Source organism: Eretmochelys imbricata, chromosome 1, assembly GCF_965152235.1.
Source record: "Eretmochelys imbricata isolate rEreImb1 chromosome 1, rEreImb1.hap1, whole genome shotgun sequence".
Classification (NCBI taxonomy): Eukaryota; Metazoa; Chordata; order Testudines; family Cheloniidae; genus Eretmochelys; species Eretmochelys imbricata.
Genome location: NC_135572.1, coordinates 290,724,972 through 290,749,580, shown reverse-complemented (window position 1 = coordinate 290,749,580; position 24,609 = coordinate 290,724,972). Strand labels below are relative to the sequence as shown.

Below are 24,609 nucleotides of genomic sequence, written 5' to 3'. Positions count from 1 at the left end.
TGCCAGCAATGCCCCTTTGCCATGTACATTGGCCAAACCGCACAGTCTCTACGCAAAAGAATAAAATGGACACAAATCTGACAGGAATCATAGTATTCAAAAACTAGTAGGAGAACACTTCAATCTCTCTGGTCACTCAATAACAGACCTAAAAGTGGCAATTCTTCAACAAAAAAACTTCAAAAACAAACTGACTCCAACATGAAGCTGCAGAACTGGAATAAATTTGCAAACTGGATACCATCAGATTAGGCCTGAACAGAGACTGGGAGTGGTTGGGTCATTACAAAACCTAAACTTAATTTCCCCAATTGTAATTTCTCCCTACTGTTACTCACACCTTCACATGCATCTGATGAAATGGGCTGTAGCCCACGAAAGCTTATGGTCTAATAAATTTGTTAGTCTCTAAAGTGCCACAAGTACTCCTGTTCTTTTTGTGGATAGCAGACTAACACGGCTGCTACTCTGAAACCTGGCACAACTTCTTGTCAACTATCTGTAATGGGCCACACTCTTACCACTTCAAACGTTATTTTTCCTCCCTTGGTCTCCTGCTGGTAATTGATTTAACTCATTAGACTGACCTCAGACTTGGTAAAGCAACCCTCCAACCTTTCATGTATTTATACCTGCTCCTGAATTTCACTCCATGCATCCAATGAAATGGGTTCTAGCCCACAAAAGCTTATGCCCAAATAAATCTGTTAGTCTCTGAGGTGCCACAAGGACTCCTTGTTGTTTTTACTTAAAATTAGGGTGCAAGTGTTAATAAATTTTAATTCTGAGAGATACCTACATCATACTTATAGCATTTAAAATTAGAAGGCTGATCATTTTCGTCCCATAAGTATTACAAAAAAATTAAAGAATTTAAAGAATGTTCACAAATTTTAAAAAAACAAAACAATACTTCCTTCACAAGATAGGGCACACTTTCAAATAGTTGATTCTTCTACAGTGTTAACTTGTAATTATACTTTGTATATTCTCTTACCTAGATAACTGATCCACCATCACTTGCTCTACTACAGTTTGCTTTCTCCTCTCTGCAGCTACATCCTCCTGAAATGAAAAACACGTTAAGAGCCTATGAGATACAATAAACACTTCAGAAAATAAGATGATTTTCAGAGGGTGCAGTTAAGCAATATGGAATTTTCAAATGTGTCATTTCACTCTCTTACCTTATCTTTTTTTTAAAATCAAGAAAATTATACGGTGAATGAAGTTCAGTTAAATTAGAGCCACATAACGCATTCTGATACAGTTAAACTGTTTACATATGCACTAGCTCTGTGTAATTTTATTGTCTACACGTAAAGGAGAACTCTAACATTTATGCGGAGGGCCAGATTTCTTTATATTTGCTCCCACATTACTTTCAGTGTATTATTTAAAGTGGGACAAAGCATAAGAGAAACTTCCCTCCCTATCCAATGTATCACAGGAATCAGTGCAGATACAAATTATGATTTCAAGCAAATGAAGATTTACCTCTACCAATTTGATTTTGTGCTGTGAAAGATTCTTCTATGATTGTCCACTCAATTATGTATTTGAAAGCAGGTCAGCTATGTGCTGGAATATTCTCCTCCTGGGATATATGACAACTGGAAGAGTCTTACAGGATTCACCCTATTCATTGGACAGATTATCCCAACTATTCTTCCTTGCTAGTAGTGGGTTTTACTCTCTGGCAAAACCCTATCATTTAAAATATATCAGATTTCTGAACTTCTCTACTGAATTTAGGTTTTCCCTTATTTCCATGACATTTACATAGTTTGTTTTCTTGGGAAGACAAAGACATTGTACAGTGTTTTTTTTAATGTAAGCTCCCAACCCAATCTGTATACCTGTGATTAGTTATCTACCTCTATCTTTGCTGTCGCTCCCTCTATCTTAGTGCAACTCTATTTCACTAATGTGCTAAATACAGAGACAATCTGTGCCTGAGAGAAGCTTTCCTGGGTAGGCATTTTTACATGTGCAAGCCAAATTCTATACAGACCAAGTCCTACTATAGTTGAAGAGGATGAAAAACTGGTTGCCAATCAAACACCAGATAAACTTTAAAGGATAATCACTAACTTTACCAAAGTTGTTATAGGGTTAAGTTGTAAAGGGTATAATGCACAAGTCTCCCAATAAGTCAGTTTTGCTCTCTGCATAGAGAAAGCATTGTACATCACCTTTGTGGGCCTAATCAAAGCATTTGGCACAGTCAGCAGAGCCAGTCTATTTGCAATACTAGGAAAGATAGGATGCCCATCAACCCTGTTAAATCTTATACATTCATTCCACAACAACATGAGAATAACTGTCCAGTTTGGCGAGTCCACTTCGGACAGCTTTGAGATGAAAAGCAGAGTGAAGCAAGGATGTGTTCTTGCCCCTACACTCTTTCGAATCTTCTTGAATTGTGTGTTTAAGGACAAGATGAAGTGCATCTCCACACAACATCAGATCGGAAACTCTTCAACCTCTCCCGACTTAAGTCAAAGACCAAAATTAAAAGGTGCTAAACAAGGAACTTCTATTGGCTGATGATGCTGCTCTCACAGCCCATAATGGAAATCTACTACAAGAAATCATGAACCGCCTTTCAAGTGCTTGTCAGGCATTTGCTCTCACCATCAATATAACAGTTGTGTTAGGACAGAGGGTTCCACAAGATCCTTCAATTACCTTAAATGCAAACCAGCTAGAAGTAATCCAAAAGATCAGCTATGTAGGTTTTACAGTTACCACCAACTTCTCACTGGATGAAGAACTAAAATGTTTGCATTGGAAAGGCTACCACCACATTTAGCAGATTAACTAAAAGAGCATGGAATAACTCAAAGCTTACCATCAAGACCAAAATGCTAGTGTACCAAGCTTGTGTCCTCAGCACTCTCATGTATGGTGGGGAAACATGGACAACATATGCTTATCAGGAGAAAAGATTAAACAGTTTCCACCTACATTGTTTACACCGCATACTCAACACCAAATTGCAAGATACAGTCTCCAACGCAGAGGTTATTCAAAGGGCAAATTTAACAATTGTGACAGCCCTGCTCAAGCAGAGACGACCGCGCTGGCTGGTCCATCTGAGTAGGTTGGAAGATGGACAGATACCCAAGGACATGCTATACGGGGAGCTATCAGAGGAAACAAGAACAGCAGGATGTCCCAAGCTTCACTATAAAGACACATGCAAGTGAGATATGAAGGAATTTGGAATTGATCCTGACCAATGGGAAATCTTGGCAAGTGATCATAACAAGAGGCTCCATCATCTCCACCAGAGTATCAAAGTCTATGACAGAAGCTGGCTCCTACAGCTGGAAGATAAAAGAGCCCGTAGGAAGCAAGCAGCTCCCAACCAAGATACATACATTTCCAATAACTGGCAAAGATCGTGCAAATCTCAGATTGGATTATTCAGTCACCTGAGACATTGCAAACCATCTGCATCATAGACTGCAATTCCCACTATCTCTCGCAGACGAAAGGATGCCAACACTATCCAGTAAGTATGAATTACCACTTGCCAGAATAGCTAACTCAAATTCATCACAAACTGTTTATTCTGAGCAGGCTTTTTTCCTTTCTGAATTACTAATGTTTGGTTTTTATCTGTGATGCAGTCAGGTGTCACAATCATCAGTGCATTATATTAAGTTATTGAACATATACATCTTTTCCCATTACTTGATCCAAGGGATAGGTTAAAAGTAATTATATACTAGAGGACAAAGTGATAACTGTAAGCTGTAGACTATGGAGCATTTCCTAAATGCCCATAGATTTCCACACTAAGACTCAAGCAGTGCATGTTGAGAAGGGAGAATCCCATTTTAGAGAGTGAAACTTCAACATCTGAATTTCAATTCAATGCCAGAAGACTTTTTTTTTTTTTTTTAAGTGCATCCTTCATTCAGCTGTTAGAGAAATTCATGGTAGGGCTGTTACAAAGCTATTGAGACAAGTATTTGATTTCAATAGAGGTCATAGGACAAAAAGAAGAAACTCTACTGTGAACAAAACAGCCTTTTTATTTAAAAGGAATACAGCTTCTTCTGCAAAATTCTAACAATATTTGGTACAGTTTGTGTGATTTGCTCCAGGATGTCACCACAGTCTTCCTTAAACAGGAGAATTCTCATTTCACTCATTCTTATAGATCATTTAGATATTGTGCATAGTAAATATATACAAGCCTTCATATTGCACTCGTCACCATAGTATCCAAGTGCCTTCCAGCAGTGTGTTAAGCCAGGTGACCATACATCTGTTATGTATTGTTTGCTCTCTCATTCACTTCCCAGAGGAAGAAGCGTGTGGAATGGTGTGCCCTGGTTTTGTAGGATGTTATTGTTTTCTTAGACATACCTGTTGCTATGTGTCTTTATGTTAGAGAAGGCAAGGTCAAAGAAATGCACATTGCACTTGGAGTGGAAGCTGGTGAGGTTTGTGATAGTCCTTAGTTACTGGGGGAGTTATTTCCAGAGTCCGTGACAACCCCCAGAGAAGGTCCTGTCTCCCACACAGATGAGCTTTACTCTTACTGTTGAGGGTTCTATTGTGTCAGAGGAGCAAAGTTGTTTTAATCCAGGATCTTTAAGCAGTCTTTTAGGTATCCTGGGCCCCGGCCATGGAGAGCTTTGAAGATAAGGACCAAGACATTGACCTTGATTCAAAATTCTATGAGAAGTCAGTGTAGAGAGCATAGGGCAGGTGCAATGTGCTCAAAGTAGCCTGTGTTGCTGAGGAGACATGCTACAATGTTTTGTATTTGTTGGCATTTCCTAAGTCTGACAGTTTCATGCCCAGGCATATTGCATTGCTGTAGGTCCAGCCAAAAGGTAATGGATGCATGAATAACTGAGGCCAGGTCTTCACCTGCCAGGATGGGACAGAATCTCACAGCCATTGTGATGTGAGAGCTCAGCATCAGCGAGGAATCCAAGAGTATTCCTAGACTACAGACTGAACTGACCAGCTGTGGATGCAAACCTTCAATCAAAGAAGTCTGTATCATGGTTGCTATCTCATCAAAATACTCTTCAATATAAATACAAAATATAACGGCTTACTTCTAAACTATTTTTGATACTGCAAAACAATGAACAGAAGGAAATTACAGAAAAACTACACATTAAAAGTATGTATTAATAACAGTTACACTCAAAGGAAATGTTAACATATATGATATTTAAGACCATCTTTAAGGCTTTTTAAAAGTAACTATGCACAACTGACAATAGGGCTGATATTTTCAGAAAAGAAAAAAATGTATGGATGAGAACTCAAATTATATATATAACATATTAAATCTCTCTCAAAGCACTAAGGATATGACATAAATCAACTCAAAATTGAAATTTTAAGTTAAGGATGCCTTGGCTGCTTTCACTCGTTGTACCCATGTACTTTTGTATATGAGATATCCAAGTTCAACAACTATTTCAAGACCTTCTGATAGAATATTCTATGTGCTACTGTCCTTAATCACAACACAGTGAGTTCAATACATCAGATGATCCATAAATCAAGCCTTTTTGTTTTGTTTTATTGGTGTAGTCCAGCAAAAAGACAAGTCCTAGAGGCTGCTGAGCATTGCTGAAAGTAGTGCTGAGAGCCAAAGCACTACCTCTTAACATTCAGCATTTGCTCAGCAACTGTGCAGAGCCTTTCATACTGTGGAGAAATTACGGTCTTGGTAAGGGAATGGGTGGGTACTGAGCATGGCCAATGCATACGTGCTTAAATGCAATCCAGTGAATGTAAATTGCACATGTAGTCGCTAACAATTACTCCTACAGTCAACCAGAAGTTGTGCTTAAGAGACACTTAGAAAGAGAGAGGGCATATGTATGAGTGCCGAAGACTGACAGAAATGCTTCTAAAGGTTCCCTTGACATCTTTCAAACAGCTACTTAATGACTCAAAGTATGTTGGTTACAGTGTTCTTGACAGCCCAATCAGCCAGTAGCACCCACTCCTCTCCATTTTCTGCACCTTAGCTGACTGTGACTAACAAAAGGTGACATTCAGCAATTTTAAATGGTGGCTCTGAACTGCCCTAGCACAATCCTCATCCCTGCAGCACTGAGCCCTTAATATTAAGGGTGGTTGTTCTGTTTTTTTTTAATTAAAGAAGCAAACAGATAAAGTATCTGATGATAGTAACAGATATGAGAGTTTTCCTGTCATGCAAGGAACTACTGCTATCAGTAGTGCCCCATCTACATTCACTCCAATGGGAATTACAATAATTTAAGTGTTTATGATGCAAACTTCAATTCAAACAGATGGGCAAATAGTACTTTCCATTTATTCTACTTGCATTTACAGTCTCACAAAAATTTGAATGGCTTAACATATTTTGTGAGAATGTCACTATGCTAACCCATTTCAATAGACAGTTGTGTCCACAAAAAAACAAATAAGAAAAAAAACAACCATTCATGTTCAGTAGTAAAGCACACAAAACGAGATCTCACCAAAGTTCAATTTCATTATAAAATAATCGTAAACTCAGTGTTTAGAGTTCTTGTGCTTTTTCTGCACTGTTCTGACAAAACATCACAGAAGAAATAGGAGAGCTCTATTAGGTCACGCAGTTAATTTCCTTGTCAATGCTAGATCATGTATGATTTAATCAATATAAATATGTTACGTAAAAATACACATATATACAAACTGCTATCAGCGAGATTTTCAGAAGTGCTCAGCACTTAGCCTAACTCTGTTCCCATTGAAAACAATGGTTACATTTCTTTTTACTTCAATTGAAGAAGTTGTGCACTGACTGCTTTTGAAAACCCCATTCTATATTTCTACAGCATATCAAAATTTATACCTACAAGACTTGATATACAGGGATATTTATGTAACAATTTAATACCATCCAGGAAACTTACAGCTTCTAACTTCCTTATACTGTGCTGCATTGTGTAAGGCTTGCTTGTATAGCATTGCTGCAAGAGGGCTTTCTCATCAAGAGCCGTAAGATCATGATCAGTCCCGTCTTCAAGCTGTGGATCCTACAAAGAAATACACTGAATTCTATTTACAACATCATGGACAATCAGTTGCAGCAAACAAAAATATTTTTCTTCGGTTTAGACCAGGGGTTCTCAAACTTCATTGCACCACAATCTCCTTCTAACAGCAAAAATTACTACATGCCCCAGGAGGGGGGACCAAAGCCTGAGCCCACCCAAGCTCTGCCAAAGCCCAAGTCCCACTACCCGGGCAGGGTGACCAAAGCCAAAGCCCAAGGGCTTAAGCCCCAAGTAGGGGGCCTGTAACCTGAGCCTCACCCCCAGTGCTGAAGCCCTCAGGCTTTGGCTTCAGCCCTGGGCAGTGGTGGCTCAGGCTTTGACCCCATGCGGTGGGGCTCAGGCTTTGGCTTCAGCCCCAGCAAGTCTAATGCCAGCCCTGGCAACCCCATTAAAATGATGTCATGACCCACTCTGGGGTGCTGACCCACAGTTTGAGAACTGCTGGTTTAGACTTCTCTTGTAACAGAGATCTCCTGCAGTTTTACAGAAGTTAACAATCCTCTTAAGAGGAGATGGATGGACAGGGTAAATGTAATATATTTATAAATGAAGGGGAAGAAATACAGACACTTTTCAGAAAAATTCACTGGAAGCAGAGTTGTTTTTTTTAATTAATTATGCCGAATGCAAAGATCACGTTTTCATAAAACAATTATTTATGTTCTCAGGGACTCATTAAAAAAATCTAATTGTGTATTTTATAAATTCTATACATAAAATAATAGAAATGAAAGGTTGGGAGGGACCTCAAGAGGTCATCTAGTCCATCCCCCTACACTGAGACAGGACCAAGTATGCTTACACCATCCCTGACAGGTGTTGACTAACTTGTTCTTAAAACCTCCAACAATGCAGATTCCACAACCAAATCTAGTGCTCAATTATCCTTACAGTTAGAAAGGTTTTTTCTAATATCTAACCTTAATCTCACTTGCTACAAACTAAGCCAATTACTTCTTGTCCCACCCTTGTTGGACGTGGAGAACAATCAATCACTGTCCTCTTTACATATTTGACAACTGTTGTTATGCTCCTCCTCAGCCTTCTTTTCTTTGGACTAAAAACATCCAATTCTTTCAACCTTTCCTCATATATTGTTTTCCAAACCTCTTATCAGTTTTGTTGCTCTCTTCTGGACTCTCTCCAGTTTGTTCACATCTTTCTTGACATGTGGTGCCCAAAACTGCACACAGTACTCCAGCTGAGGCTTTACCAGTGCAGAGTAGAGAGGAACAATTACCTTCCACATCTTATATAAGACCCTCTTGTTAATATATCCCACAACATTTGCCGTTTTTGCCATAGTATTACACTGACTCATATTCAGTTTATGATCCACTATAACCCTTAAATCCTTTTCTGAGTAACACTGACTCACCAGCTATTTTACATATGGTATTTCACTGAATCATAGAAATGTAGGGCTGGAAGGGATTCAGAGAGGTCATACAGTCCATCCCACTGTGCTGAGGCAGGATCAAGTATACCTACCATTCCTGAGAGGTGTTTGTCCATCTTGTTCTTAAAAACCTCCAAAGATGGGATTTCACAATCTCCCTTGGAAGACTATTCCAGAGTTTACCTTTCCTTTTAGTGAGAAAAATCTTCTTAATATCCAACCTAAATCTCACTTGCTGCAGAATAAGACAATTACTGCTTGTCCTACCTTCACTGGACACGGAGAACAATTGATCACTGTCCTGTATAACAACCCTTATCTGATAACAACCCTAAAATAAGTTACCTCTTCAGTATTCTTTTCTCAAGACTAAATATGCCCTGTTTTTAACCTTTCCCTATTGGTCAGGTTTTCTAAACCTTGTATCATGTTTGTTGCTTTGCACTACCCCCTCTCCAATTTGTCCACATCTTTCTTAATGTGTGGCACCCAGGACTGGAAACAGTACTCCACCTGAGGCCTCACCAGAGACTGGTAGAGCTGAACAATTACTTCCCATATCTTACATACAATAATCCTATTAATACACTGCAGAATATTAGCCTTTTTTTGCAACTGCATCTCATTGGCTCATATTCAATTTGTGATCAACTGCAACTACAAGATTGGTGTCTACAGCACTACCGCAGCACCAAATATGATCCATTTTGCATTTGTGCATTTGATTTTTCTTTCTTAAGTGTAGTACTTTGCACTGGTCTTTCTTGAATTTCATCTGATTGATTTCAGATCAAATCTCCAATATATTGAGATCATTCTGAATTCTAATCCTGTCTTCCAAAGTGCTTGCAACCCCTCCCAGGTTGATGTCATCCACAAATTTTATGAACATACTCTCCATTATCTGTTGTTAATTAAAATTGTGAATAGTACCAAATGCAGCCCTCTCAGTTTCACAGTGAATCACTAACAGACTGTACTCAAAGACTAGTTATCAGCTATACAACCACCTTATAGTAATTTCATCTAGACCATATTTCCCTAATTTACTTATGAGAACGTTATGTGGGAGAGTGTCAAAAACCTTACTAAAGTCCAGAGATACCACATGTACTGCTTCCTCCCTCCACTAAGCCAGTAACCCTGTCAAAGAAGGAAATTAGAGTGGTTTGACACGATTTGTTCTTGACAAATCCATGTTGGCTATTACTTCTCACCTTATTATCCCTCAGGTTTCAACAAATTGATTGTTTAATCATTTGTTCCATTATCTTTCTAGGTTGACAGCTCGTAATTCCCTAAAACCTCCTTTTTCCCCTTTTTGAAGATAGGTACTAAGTTTGTCCATCACCAGTCCTCTGGGACCTCAGCTGTTCTCCATAATTATTAATCGTTCAGAAATTGCTTTGATAGCTCAAGTATTCTACAGTGAATTTCATCAGACTTTGCCAACTTAAATATATCTAGCTTATTTTAGTATTTCTTTAACCTGTTCTTTTGCTATTCTGACAAGAGATCCTTCTCCCTTGTTAATATTCACTGTGTTGAACATCTGAATACAATTAACTTTTTAGTGAAGACTGAAGAAAAAAGTAATTAAACACTTGAGCATAAAATCAAGGTATTAAAAATAGTATAGCCTGATTTTTTATTTTACTTTTTTTTTTAAAAAAAAAAGGATTTTTATTCGTCTGATGTTTAGAAATATCTTTTGAGTGGGCCCAAAAGCAACTCCACCAAACACACTTGACTCCAATTATTCTATTCTGCCCTCCTTTTCCTCTTTGAAAACATCCATCTGGTGTCCTTTCAGTTGTGCTACTCCCATAAATGCTCTCTTGCAGAGCCTGGTGAAGTAGAGCTTGCAAGTGAGTTACTCTTAGCCAGATGCAGGACATTGTGGCGTTATGCTTGTGCAGGAGAGAGGAAATGAAACTCACCATCAACAAAACACTGTCACTAACAAGGTGCTACAACATGAACAAAATAAACACAATTAGAAAAAAAGGATATTTTTCCTGTCTCAATTCTTTCAGTTATAGGTTCTCTTAGGTTTTACTTCGAACACAGCTAAGTACATTTGCAAATTTAATTTCAAGTGGTCAGTGTCCTTTTAAGACAATCAAGCAATATACACAGTAGCCATCTCTGCCTGGGACACTAATCTCCCTCCTCCATAACTTTTTCCTTTCCATTCTATTAATATTCAGCAGCTAAAATTATCCTTCACCATTGTCATTTCACTGCTTTTTAGTGATTCATTGGCTTCCTCTTTCTTTCCATAGTATTCAAACTCATCATCATCTTTGATCAAGGCTTCATCCAGTTTCTCTCTTCAATGGCCATCCCCCTTCTCACACCTCTTGCTCACCTCCTGCTCCCACCTTTATGTCTGTTTCATGCTTCTCCTCACACCTGGAATGCTAACTCTTCCGGTGTGCTGAGCATCCTCACCCTCTCCCTCTTCTTCAAAAGAAAATGAAAGGTAACTTTTTTTATTTTGTTTTTCCATTGTTGATCTCCACTCCTCTGCTGTCTACTCCTCAACTTTTACACCAGTCTTATTTTAAAAGAATCTTATAAATTCTGCTCATTAGTAATATAATACAATTATTATTTATTATTTGTATTGTGGTAGCACCAAGAAGTCCCAATCAGGGTTTGGGATTCTCTTGTACTGGGCACCATACACACATGGAATAAGCTATCCCTGCCCCCAAAGGACTTACAATCTAAATAGTTCACATTATCTTTATTTATTTTAACCCTTTTCCCTACAACATCTTTTTTCTGCTAATTTTCATTTTCTATTTATCTGTAAGTTCTATAGGGCAGTGGGAATATATTTTTTTCTGTTCTTTGTAAACTATGCAAAGTTATGGCTCTATATACATATTTCAATAAGGATTGAAAGCACTTCACCATTCTAATGTAACATTTTTACAATCATCCCTCCTCTTTTGGAGTCACCAATTATGCATTTTCCTTCTAATAAAAGTGCAAACAAGAAATATTATCCGTAGCCCATGCAAACCTTGCTCATCTGGCTAGGAGAAGTGCCTTCCCAAAGCATATACTTGCTCTCCCACTGGAGACTTATGCTTCTAGTGTTCATAAGAGGAAAGGGTTCAAATAGGTTTCCTCTATTTTAATGCCTATTCAACATTAGAGATGTTCAGATACTAATGAGGATGAGTTCCAAAACACATCTACAAGTTTAAAATAGGTTACCTTTTTATGTGCTGTTTTTCTTGAAGATTCCTGAGACTGGGCATTGTTTTTTTTCTTTTCTGAAGTTCTCTGAGAATACTGTTTATATCCCTCTTTCATTTCTGCTTCATACTGCTGGTATTTTAGTTTGTATTTGTCTGTTGGGGATGGCAGATTTTCTGGTATTGTCTTTTGCTCCAAAGAAAGCTAAAAAGCAAAGAATAATCAGAAATAACAGCCTCCTACTGTGATACACAATGTCAACAGCAGGATTATTATACTCCTCCAGTACATTTGTGCAGTTAAAGGACTGATGTTCCTTGACACCACACTTAACATTTAGAAGAACATAAATACTGTTGTATAACAACATTAGGTTGCTCTCATGAAACTCTTCTTGTTTTGCTTGATGATTTTATAAGTGTTCTACAAACAGTTCTTGGAGCATGCCCTACAGTCACTATAGCACTGCTTCCTAGATCAACAAAACAGGTTTTTCTGTCACTGTAGTTAAATCCATAACTCTGGGATGCGATAGCTAGGTTGATGAAAGACTTCTCCCACTGACCTAGCCACATCTACATTGGGAACTAGGTCAACCTAACTATGGCACTCAGAGCACGACATTTTTCACAGCTCTCAGTGATGTAGCTAGGTCAATCTCATTGTAGACCAGGCCATGGAGTAACAGTAGAACTGAGTGGGAATGACCAAGAAATAAATTGAAAAAAAAAAATCTACATTTAAATTATTTTACCACCTAGTCTCTTAGGGAAGATTCACCTATGAAGTTTCCTACGGAGGAAGCATGAGTTTTTTTTTATTTCATGTGGAAGTATTGCTACAATCAGGCATCTGAAGCAAACAATGCAGAAATCATGGCCACACAGAAAAATATGTTAAAATATATCAGTGGCACTTGACTATCTTTTCTCCTCAAGGTAGATTCAGATGGAATAGAAACAAAGAGGGAGAATGAGCAGGAGATCTATTCTATTTAGGTTCTTATATCACATCCATCCCTGTGGTATCTGGGAAATAATGAAGGGGATAAAGAGGGAGAGGGAAGGTAAAAGAAAATGAAAGAGAGGAAAAGAAGAAACTGGGAGGTAGTCAAAGCCATTTCAACTTTACAGTAGTAAAACAGATTTATGTTCACTGATTATCAATCTGAAAAATGCCTTCTAGCAAAAGAGATTATATTTATATCTCAATATTCAGCTAATAAGAACATAGCAACTCACATTAATAACATGCATATTGTCTTAAGTTAGTCAGAGAGGAGGAGAGAGAGACAAAGACACACACCTATACAGGCTTAGTCCACACTACAAAGTTTTGTTGGTATAGCTATGTTGGACAGGATTTGGAGTGGGGGGGCGGGAAGGGAGGGGAAATATCACACCCTCTAACTGACATAGCTATGACAGCAAAACCTGTTGTAAATGCCACTATGACAAAGGAAGAGTGCTTCTGTCGGCTTAGCCAATGTCGAACAGGGAAGTGATTTAGCTATGCTTGCGGAACTTATTCTGTTGGCGCCTGCTGTATCTGCACCAGGAGGCTCTGCTAACATAACTACGCAGGCAAAAAACGTGTAGCATAGACAAGCCGAGAAAGACACACACACAGAGAGAATGTGGTTTGCAGTGTCCTAATTGGGGAAAAAGTGACCTAATAGGTGGTCATTTCATACAGAGAATGACCATGCTCTAAGTTAATCAGTGTGAGTTGCTGTATTATTAACAATTGCTGAAAGGTGATAAAAAGGTTTTACATTGTTCCAAACAACGTTCCAACCTACACTGGCAGCACAGTGCTACTTTCTAAAGGACCCAGTCCTCCAAACTACTACTCATGCAAGTGTCCCATTTGACTTCAAGGGATTATTTGCTTAAGGACTGCATAGGTGCATAGATATTCTCATGATCAGGCCCTCACATGTATGACTGCTGTTATGGACTCACTTCTTGTATTAAATTGTTTTTGGGTTTAAAGAAAATTAATTTTTTTAAAAGAACTACCAAAGGATGTTTTCAAATTTTCCAGCAGGACATACACACATAGGGAGGTTAGGATGCCTTCCATTCTTTAACTACAGAAATATAATGCAATTTACTAAAATTTGGCATATACCTCTCACCCTTACCACAGAAAATAATCCTGTAGATTTGTACAAGTCCTGAACTGGTTTGAAGTTTGGGAAACCGCTTCTTGACCACATATGAATCTCAGACGATTAACCTTTGCAACCCCTGAACCTTTTCCTTCTTCTAATGACAAAAAACTATCACAGCTGATACAGTTTCAAAATGCAAAAGCTAACTATATAAAATAATAGGAGATTAAAAATCTCTCAACTAAGCCATTTCCTTATCATACCAAAGAAATTAAAACATGTTTAATTTTCAGATCATACATCACAATCCTCTGCTATTCAATTGATAATATTATTTTGTCAGGATGTATTTTTCCAGCTATTTTACCTCCATTTTCTTCTGACAATGTTTTCTAGCCAGCTGTTTAATAGAAAGGAAAAATAAATGTTATTTTAAATAGTAATTATCACCATCCATGCTGCATGAATCATAAGAAACTTTGTCAAATACATTTTTCCAAAGTTAAACAAAAAACAGAAAAATTCAAAGGACACCTCTTCTCACTCTCAAGTAACAATGACTGACTGAAAAAAACATTCAGCAGAGTCATTATCAAACGTATTCTTAATTTCAGTAATTTGGACAGCTCTGTAATTTTCCAGAAAACAGTATGTTAAAACTGAATAACTGATTTTCCCTCTATGACAACTAGGTTTAGCTGGTCTTTTTTAGAATTTTACATTCTTACTCAGCACAGAAAGAGAAGAACAAATACTGATGTTCTATTTATTTAAAAATATATACTATTATGTTGTCAACCAAACTAGATATTACTCTGAAATTCTCTTTGAAAGGAAGAAAAACATTAATAATGAAGTTATTGCACTCCGCTACGATAGTCTATGAGTGGCCAAAATCAACTCAGATTCTTCCACAAAATAAATATCTTCTATTTGTAAACAAAAAGTTATTTTTCATATCTTATGTTTAAGAACTATTTCTTATTTTGGTTAATTATTTTATTATTTTCTGATTTACAACAATTTTCTTAAGATTTGTTTAGAAGTAGAAATCAAAGTTATATGCTACCTCAATTCATAATTTTCAGATGCTTTCACAAATTGTTACTAACAATAGCGACCACTAGTGTACAAACTGTTAGTAGGCAAAATTAAAAGAATTAGAGTATAAATCAACAGTCTACAATAAACGGTTACTGTGATGAAGAAATGGAGTTTGAAATTTCTGAAAAGCTTCCAAGAAAAAAAAAGAAACTCTTATTAGAAAGCACTTCAACCAATAATACTCTATCTTTTAATTTAGTCACACAAATGGAAAGAACTAAATTGTGTAATAAAATTAGACGTGCTTTATTTGCTTCAATTCTCATGAAAGACAGAATGTTTAAGATATCAGTAGTGGCAAACTGGCCTGTTGTATCTGATGATGCTGTGCATAAGGAGTCTGTAATGGTGTACCCCAACTAACAGTTGAAGATGAATCTGGAGGGCCAATGCGAGGAAACCTCTTACTGTATGGTACGTAAGAATCTCCATCCTAAAATACAAAGAGAACAAGATTATTTGTACTTATTTCATAGTCAAAAGAAATGTTTTGACCAACTTCTGCAAACTTTTCAGATAACACTAACCTCTTCATCTGAAGACCCCAACTTGCCCAAATCAAGGCATGGCACCCTGCAGGAAGTTAAAAAATGGCCTTAGTAATGCTTCAATACATTCTCAATACATGTTTTCAATTGCAGTACAAGGGAACCCTCTGATAATGAAGTGCTTTTCCCATTCACAAAAATATCTTCGCTATAAACAGTTTCACTATAATTGGAGAGGGCCTACCTGGCAAAAGTCCCTACCAACCCCCTTCGCTTCACCTCAGAAGTGGTAACAGAGCCTTTCTTCATCGCCAGTTGCAGAGGACACTGGCAGCTGTGAAGGGCCCCTGGAAGACCCTATCTTCACTTCCAGCCTCAGATAGTTCTATCAAGACCATCCTGGCTCCTCTTCACTCCTCACTAGGAGCAGCTGCAGCAAGATCAGAAGCCAGGGATTTCTCATTACGCCTCTGCCACAATAGTATTGTGGCAAATTCTCTCTTCTCCATAATCAGCCAGAAGAGAGGCAATGGGAAAGTAAAAAGTAATCCTTTTTGAATGCAGCCCTTCAAAACTAATTGGAAGGGAATTAGCACAGTGGAACCCAACTATACTGCAATTAAATACCAATAGTGACTCTTCATTCAGCTTAAAGAAATTAAAAAGTCAATTGAAATACATTAAGCAATTCTGTATTTTTACTTCATTTTAGCCCTAATCCCACTAGATAATGAGTGTCCTTACTACCCTCTAAAATAAACTGGAGTTGAAGATACCCAGCACTATCGAAGATGCATTCAGCATCTTTCTGGATTGTGCCCTTTAGGTTCAATCCAATGCCCGCTAACTTTCAGTGGGAGCTGGATCAGACCGTAAGGCTATGTCTATATTGCACACCACTTATGGTGGCATACAGAGTATGGATAGTTAAATGCCACAGAAAAAAGTGAGCTGCATTCACACTGTGGTGCATAGCCACATGCATCAGTGGGGAAAGGCTCCTGCTGTCACATCCTGCCAGAGCCTTTCCCCACAGGTCCCTGCAGCAGGGAAAGACTGGCAGTAGGGAGGTAGCAAGACACTACACTGTCAAAAACAGTGGGAGGGGGAGGGTCATGTTCTGAGCTGTGTAGAGTACATATTCTAAGGGTTCACGGGTATCTTTACTCAACTAAGCAGTACCTCACCACTTACACTGCTATTTACACCCATGCTAATGTATGTACCCTACAGGTCACCCTAAAGGGTGTGCAGCTTAGACGTACCCTAAATTCCACTGTGTATGGCTGCTGGTATTTAACTCTATTTTAGCAAAACAGAGGAGTGTTGGCTAAAGATAGACAATTTAATCAAGCCTTTATTAAAATCAATACATTACAAAACTACCAGTCACACTAAGACTTGGAATGTGTACTTAAAAACAAAAGGAGTACTTGTGGCACCTTAGAGACTAACCAATTTATTTGAGCATTAGTCTCTAAGGAGCCACAAGTACTCCTTTTCTTTTTGCGGATACAGACTAACACGGCTGTTACTCTGAAACCTACTTAAAAACAGTACTTGTGAAAGATGCCAGATTTCAGTTTCAAGCACTGTAAACCTTCGAACAACAACCACACAAGTAAAGTCTGAGCATCAGTAGTACATACTTTCTCTCACTTTGCTACCACCATTTTTCAAAACTCTGTTCTTACAGTCCCTTCTAGAACTGGAAGACATGCTGACTCTCCAGGCCCATTCAGGCAGTGGAGAATGACTGAATACACACAGAGATTGAACTATCCCTTTATCCAGCCACAGACATTCCAAGGTCATGTTTGATACATACTGGTAGAATGGTATGGAGAGCTAAAATGACCATAAAGATTATTTAAAATAAGGCAGTTCAGTCTCAAATATGGCATTGATAATAGATGACGTTAATATAACTATTCCCAGGCCTCAGAATCCCCAATTTTGGAAGTACTATACAAAACAGATTTCAAATCACTTTTTAAAATTCTCTCTCTCTCATGACAATTTCTTTGTATTTATAATGAAATATCTGTAAGGAACAGCAATTCTTCTCTCCTATCCCCTTTCATAATGGTAAAAAGTATAAAAGATAGCTTGTTTACAATTAGAAATAACTGCCATGAGCTTAGATAGTAACTAAAAAAGTAAAACTCAACCATCCAACTTTTAAATATTTGAAAGAAAGTAAAAATATTAATGAGTAATCACTAATAACGCCACCAGATTCCAATTTATGTCAATGTACATTTCAAAAAAACCTACTTTACTAAAGTGAAATTTATAAAAATAAGTGTGACTTTTAAAAGTATCATTTTAAAGAAAACAGTTAAATTCCTCTTCAAGTATAAAGCATAGCCAACAAGTCTATGGTGATAAATTTCACCTAACTCCTTGATTTATATATCAACATAAAGACAATAAAATAAGGAAATTTACCAAAGTTACTTAATGCAGAATGAAACAGACAGTTCATAAGTAGGAAGAATAGACTTACTCAGCTGGACGAAGGCCATGAGTTGCTTGTATATTTGGTTTCCATCCCTACAAAAATGTCAGTATAATAATTAAATCATTATTTAAAGACACAGTTCTGTCTTTTGAGGGTTGTAAAATTCTGGTATAGACGTTTGGTCTTGGGCTGGAGCCTGAGCTCTGGGATATTCCTCCCTCACAAATTCCCAGAGAGCCTGAATGTCTGCACTGCAATTGTACAGCCCAAGTCAGCTGACATGGGCCAGCCACAGGTGTTTAACTGCACTGTAGACATAAACTTGGAGAACAGAATTTGAATCTTGTTTTATGACTACTGTTTTCTGTTACAGAAGGCAGAAGTATTACCATAATAGTTACATTCTGAACTCTGGGGGAGATCAGGAAAGAATAGGAATGCTCCTTTCTGCAACACACCACAGAGGCCCCTACTGAATGACTGGGGTATAAAACAGCATTCTCACTGGCTGGAGGATGCTATTACAGAACACATCTGATAGTGGAATACAGAAAGACATCTTGTCAGGTAGGAGAAAGGCAGTCTGCCATAGTTGACAGGTCTAAGTCCTGGACCCCCTAATGTGGTCACCTAGCAACAAGAAGGAAGTTAAATGGAAGTATGTGGGCCTGAAGAAAAGCAAATGCTAATCAATAATCAGTTAACTATTTTTAATCTATAAACCTAAAGGGCACAATACTTATGAAACAAAAAAGGAAATATCTACAGTCCATACTTCAGAAAGTATTAATGTTCAGGTCAGTCACAGTCAAACTAATGGTTACCATTATCCAAGACTGTATTCATACTCACCAAGACAATAATTTATTTACTTTCAATAATTACCCTGCAAGTTCAACTTGTTTTCTTTTATATTGCAGTAATCTTAATAGGGTTTCATAAACTACACTATTTTAAAATCCTGAACATAAGATGGCGCTAAATGGTCTGTGAAATAAAAAACACATTTGTAAATCAAAATAGAAACATTAATCTTTCCATTAAACATACCTGACTAAGTTTCTTCCCCCTTGATGACAGCTCAGCTTGCCCTCTAGGAGATGCAGCAACTCCTTTAACCTCCAAATCCATGCAAATTTGACAATGGACTTCACAATAAACTATAAATAAAAAAGACTATATGAAAACCATATATTTTTATTTATAATAGTAATTATATAGAAAATAATTAAATTACAGAGTACGTACCTAAAACTCCCAATTTGGGAGTTTTTATTCAATGATTTGTGACTGTGGGGATCCCAACCCAAAAGATACCTGGAGGTGAGTCTGAGCCACACACACCTCCGTCTCCCCAGGAGCTGTGCTGGTGAAGAGGAAGTTCTGAGTGCTGTCCCTTCCCAGCCCTGTGGAATTGGAAGCTAGAAGCCCCTGACTGGGTGCTCCCAGAAGCAAGGGGGAGATCGGACCCACCTCCACAAGCCTCTTCCGGCTGCAGGAACCTCCAGGGTTGCTGCCCAGCTCCAGAGCTTCCTGCAGCCCCAACAGTGGCTGTGCAGGGGAAGAACAAGTTCTGTCCCTCCCCAGCCTGGCTGGGACTTGCAGCTATGAGCCCCTTGCTGGGGCATTCCCATCAGCATGAGGGAGATCAGATTTCGTGGGGGAAGGGCTTATTTCACAATCCGTGACATGTTTTTCATGGCCGTGAAATTTAGGTAGGGCCCTAAATCATAGAATATCAGGGTTGGAAGGGACCTCAGGAGGTCATCTATTCCAACCCCCTGCTCACAGCAGGACCAATCCCAAATTTTTGTCCCAGATCCCTAAATGGCCCCCTCGAGGACTGAACTCAAAACCCTGAGTTTAGCAGGCCAATGCTCAAACCACCGAGCTATCCCTCCCCACAGGGCTGGGAAGGAACAGCACTCAGAACTTCCTCTTCACCAGCACAGCTCCTGGGGAGATGGGGGGTATGTGGATCAGACTCACCTCCAAGTACCTTTTGGGTTGGGATCCCCACGGTCACAACACCATGAAATCTCAGATGTAAACCTTGGAAAAGGTTAAATTGACCAATTTAAAAACCCTCTGGTCATGAAATTGATCAAAATGGACCATGAATTTGGTAGGGCCCTATCAATGATCTATGGCAATGTTGCACTGGATGCCCATCTCCACAGTAACTCCTGACTTCAGTCTTCCCTTGCCAAGGTTATCTTTTGCTGGAAGCAGTTCTAAGCTTCTGTCTTAGCTTCAAACTTCACTCCCTGGAAACACTGATTTTCTTTTCACTTCAGGCTTCCTCTAGTCCCCTCTTAACTCTAGCATTTGCAATTTGTACTAGATGCGTCAACTCTCCCCATTCCTGACTTACATCCTACATATTTTTAGCCAGACCAGAACTTTTGCCATACCCTAAGAATCCTTCTGGGTCCCGGCTACGGTAACCCCAATAGCTCCAAACCCTCCCTTCATGCCACACACCATCCCCTCTGCGAAGTTTCCTCCCTATCCTGGACAGTTCTGCACCTACAGGCAGGCTACCTCCCAACTTCAAGATTCCCAGAAACCCGACGCCCCATGGTGTATGTTCTAAATTATGCAGGAGTAAAAGTTGTCCCTATATTCAGTTACTCAACAGATGTTAGTTTCAGGCATGCTCTGCTCCCCAGCAGAGGTGATGGGCCTATTTGTTATTTAAAGTGAAAATGCATCTATCTTCACAGAACCTCAAACATTTAAAATGTAACGAGATTTTCATAATCATAACAGGGAAAAACTAGTGCATATTCATTATTAGGATTCATAAATTAATGTAATCAGATTTTTAAAATAGTATTAAATATTTTGATTCAATATAAAAATACTATGTGTTTACAACGATTTAACCACCACACAGAAAAGACATAAAAGATAAACTTTTACAGTAGGAAAAAAATCTTGGGAAGTAGAAAGCTCACAAGTTAACCATCTCCACTTCCTTGTGGACAAGTGTCCACATCACAGAAATACCACCACAAGGTAGAACAGATTGTTTAGCATAAGTAGTTAGCACATATTCTAAGGGACCATTCAAGGAAGAGTGGTCCATTAGTGGTCCCTTAGAATATGTGCTAACTACTTATGCTAAATAATCTGATCCACCTTGCATTTGATGCTCAGGGTACCTTTCCCAGACCTGAAGAAAAGGTGTGGCTCCAAAGCTTGTCTCCCTCACCAACAGAAGCAGGTCCAATAAAAGATATTACCTTGCCCACATTGTCGGTCTTGTTAGTAGTCTCAAACGAAAGGTAACAGGATAAATAGGGTTAGGGACCGAGATCCTCTCACCGTTAGTTTTGATCTCTCTGGAACAGGTTGTTAGAAGTGCAAAAGGGATATTGAAGCTCTCTGGCTGTGGACTTCATGGGACAGCCCTAGCCAGTGATCCATACTGTTCACAGGACTGCCAGCTAGTGTGGTTTCATCATAAATCTCAGGGTTTGGTGTTTTTCTTAAAGCTCCTGCAGCCAAGCAATTACATGAGCAGCTCCATTTTGTGTCTTGTTTTATACGTTTCTAACCCCTGTGGCTGCAGAGAAACGCTTGGACACCTGAAGCAAGAGCACCCTACCGGCTCAGAAACCAGAGGGAAAACAACAAGAACCCGTTTTTTGTTCCACTCCCGAGTTTTGGGGCAGGGAAAGGGGGGTGAGGACTGTCCTGGCTAAGCCCGGGCCCGCCGGCAGCCGCTGGGCTCGGCAGCGGAGTGTCTCTCCCGGCGATGCCCGCAGCCCGGGGACAGGGAACCCCGCAATTGGGCCTCCGGGGCGTCCTGAAGGGGCAGCGCCGCGCGCACGAGGGCGCGCCTTGCCCCGCCCGTTGCCTAGGTTTCCCGTAAACAAGCCCGGACGCGGCGGGCCGCCGAGCGCCCGCTGCTCTCGGCCTAGGGCGGCGGGCCGCAGCCCCCGGCAGTGAAGGACCAGGAGCCCCGCGCCCCCTCCCCAGGCGCGCACTCGCCGCCCGCTCACCTCTGCGGCCGCCGCCCCTTTTCCCAAGTCTTGCAGCGTCCCTGTGCGCGCACCCGCCGGCTCTGCTGCGCGTGCGCTCGAGGGGCGGGGACGCGCGCCGGGGTGTGTGCCCGGCCCAGTCAGGCTCCTCCCACCCTGTGTGTCTCTCCCTCCTGCCATAGCCACGCCCCTCCGGGCTTGAGAGGCGCGGGATGAAAAGCCTGGAGCCCCGGGCTGAGGTTTGTGTGCTCGGGCGCCAGGGGTCCCTGTGCCTCAGCGCAGCTGCGCTGGTGAACGCGCGAAACACCCAGCCATCAGCCTGAGCCCTCAGTCCCTAGTCCCTGCACAGCCCCGCGTGTTCGAGCCCGGGCCTCGGGAGCCACCGGTGGGAAATACACCCTGCCCTGCTGGAAACAGCAGCGCACCCCTGGGTCATGCCCTGGGCTGCAATCCGCAGTGCCACATTAGCCGCTGGGCCCGGAATTGCGGTCGGCGGCCTTTACTCCCCAGCTGGTCAGTGAACACCTGGCTGGGGGTTGGTCACTCTTTTGTTATCTCTGAGGAACTAGGCTGTGGCCCATCGCCAGACTCTCAAAGCATGTAGCAAAAATCTCATAGCTTCATCTGCAATGAAGCTATACACACCTTTCAACAGGATATTAATCCGCAGCCGAATGACTTTTCAAATATCTCACAAGGCATACTTTGTACAAAACATAACATATATAACAGTGGTAAATATGTGGGTAGGGGGGTTACATGGGGTACAATATGTCACAACCACAAACACACAGGGCACTGCACAGTTCCACATAAACATCACCCACGGTCCTGAAGCACTTACAGCCTAAAGGCTAAAAGCTTGCACACACACGCAGACCACTTTTTTGTGTGTGTGTGTGTGTGTGTATCAGGGCAGGGGTGATGACTACACTTAAAAAGATAGTAGCTGTTTAGTTTCACTTTAATGAGTAGTTTTATACCATGGCAAAGTTTGTCCACATTTAACAAAAAGAGAAACAAGTTTCTGTTCCAAATTCAGTGTTTCCTTTATTTATTAGCATGCCCCCAATCATCTATGCCCATCCAGGGAATGGTGTGGCCATGAGATAGGGAGACAGCCACAATGCCCAAGTATCCTTGTCCCCTCTGGCACTGGTAGCCACACACTCAAACATCACCAAAAAGGCATCAAGGCCATCCTACATAGTTCCAAGCCCCCGCCAGATTTCCGGTTCCCTCACTGGAATTTACTAATCTCTGTAGGAGGTGTTGCTTTATTTGAGACTGTTTCTTAATAAACTTCTGTAGCATCCTCTCCTGCTCTGCCTGCCAGCCCGCCCAAGAGCGCTTGCCTCTCTGCCTGCTGGGCTTCTGTATTTCTGTCAGTTGCTCACTAGCCAGCCCAGCATCTCCTTCATTGAGTCCAGATCCCACTGCCCTCACACTGGTTACCTCTTCAGTCACCTTCTCTCAGTCAAGTGTGTTAAACTGACAGACAAGCATGTCTCAGGGTATTCTTTCAGCTACTCAGTGTGCTGCACTGTCTAGCCTGTTTCTGCCACCTCATGCTGGACTGTTTTCCTTTCATCACATGTACCTTTTATTCCTCTGCTCATCTACACACAGAACATAACACACACCTTATGAAAGGCACTTTCCACACAACCTTCCCCCTCAGCACATCTTACCTTTAGAGCCTCTGCTTGCTTCCTGTTCCTTCTACTTATATCCTCCAATTATATCATTATCCCAGTAATTACCACACGGGTGCACATGGTACCCGACATCATGTGTTTATTGGTCACAGCTGAGCCTGCAGTCGTCTTTATGCTGCCGCAACATCAGTGATTATGATGCTGCTGATAGCACTCTGTCACAAACACATTTATTGCAAATGGCTTTATTGCCAGAGTGAACAACAGGGGGAATGACAGGAAAACCTGTCTCATACCACCTAGATGAATTAAAAAGAGGGAATTTGATTACCATTAACCAAAGTACATGCCCAAGGATGAGTATATAGGGCAGATATGCCCCTATAAAACTGATTTCCAAAACCAAACCTTATCAAAATCAGTCTGAAGTTCTCCCACTCCAGCCAGTCAAAGCTTTCTTGGCATCCAAAGTAAGTAGCACACAGGAAGAATTACTCGAATTATTATATTATATATCAAATTCAGAATTATTTTGATATTATCAGATAGATCCCTGCCAGCAACAAACCCAGATTGGTCAGGGTGAACATATTTGGACAAGTTGACACTCAATCTGTTTGCCAGCATGTTAGCATAAGTTTTAGCATCCACGTTAATTAAAGAAATAGGTCCACATGATGTACAATTGGTAATATCTTTTCCTTTTTGAGACTGACAACAATTTTTGCCTCTTTTTAGGAATCTGGACTCTCATTCCCCTGCAATATAGCATTAAACAATTCAGTTAAAAAAAGGACCAACTCCTGCTTTAGCGTTCTATAATACTCCCAGAAAACCCATCGGGACCTGGAGCTTTACTGGATTTTAAATTCTTAATTACACCTTCAATTTCCTCTGCAGCAATTTGCCTATCTAGAGCTGCCACATCATCCTCTGAGAGGTGAGGTAGTCTCACACTTCTCAAATATCTATTAATAAATTCAGGATTGGGTTTTTTTTTTTTGAAGCATACAAAATATAGAAAGTTAGCAAATGCTTCAGAGATTTGTTTGATGCCAATGAATAAATCTCTCTTTTTATTTCTAATCAGAGGCATGACAGATTTATCCTGTTTTTT

General features: G+C 40.0%; 1 protein-coding gene across 4 annotated transcripts in view; it reads right to left on the bottom strand.

The window, feature by feature from the left end:
- CAPS2 (calcyphosine 2) overlaps nt 1–21,920 on the bottom strand; it is a 54,872-nt gene extending 32,952 nt beyond the window's left edge. For 3 of the 4 annotated variants that reach the window (XM_077832763.1, XM_077832766.1, XM_077832767.1), the window contains exons 1-9: nt 21,856–21,920; nt 18,896–19,005; nt 17,891–17,937; nt 15,421–15,466; nt 15,201–15,326; nt 14,157–14,189; nt 11,692–11,877; nt 6,918–7,040; nt 998–1,065 (exon numbers count right to left, since the gene is read on the bottom strand). In XM_077832763.1, coding sequence (XP_077688889.1) covers nt 998–1,065; nt 6,918–7,040; nt 11,692–11,877; nt 14,157–14,189; nt 15,201–15,326; nt 15,421–15,466; nt 17,891–17,937; nt 18,896–18,976 — 710 coding nt within the window. In that variant the 5' untranslated portion in view covers nt 18,977–19,005; nt 21,856–21,920. Of the gene's footprint in view, nt 1–997; nt 1,066–6,917; nt 7,041–8,552; nt 8,608–11,691; nt 11,878–14,156; nt 14,190–15,200; nt 15,327–15,420; nt 15,467–17,890; nt 17,938–18,895; nt 19,006–21,855 lie in introns of those variants that run through there. The other variant, XM_077832771.1, reaches the window with a different exon arrangement.
- Nucleotides 21,921–24,609: the final 2,689 nt, after the last annotated feature.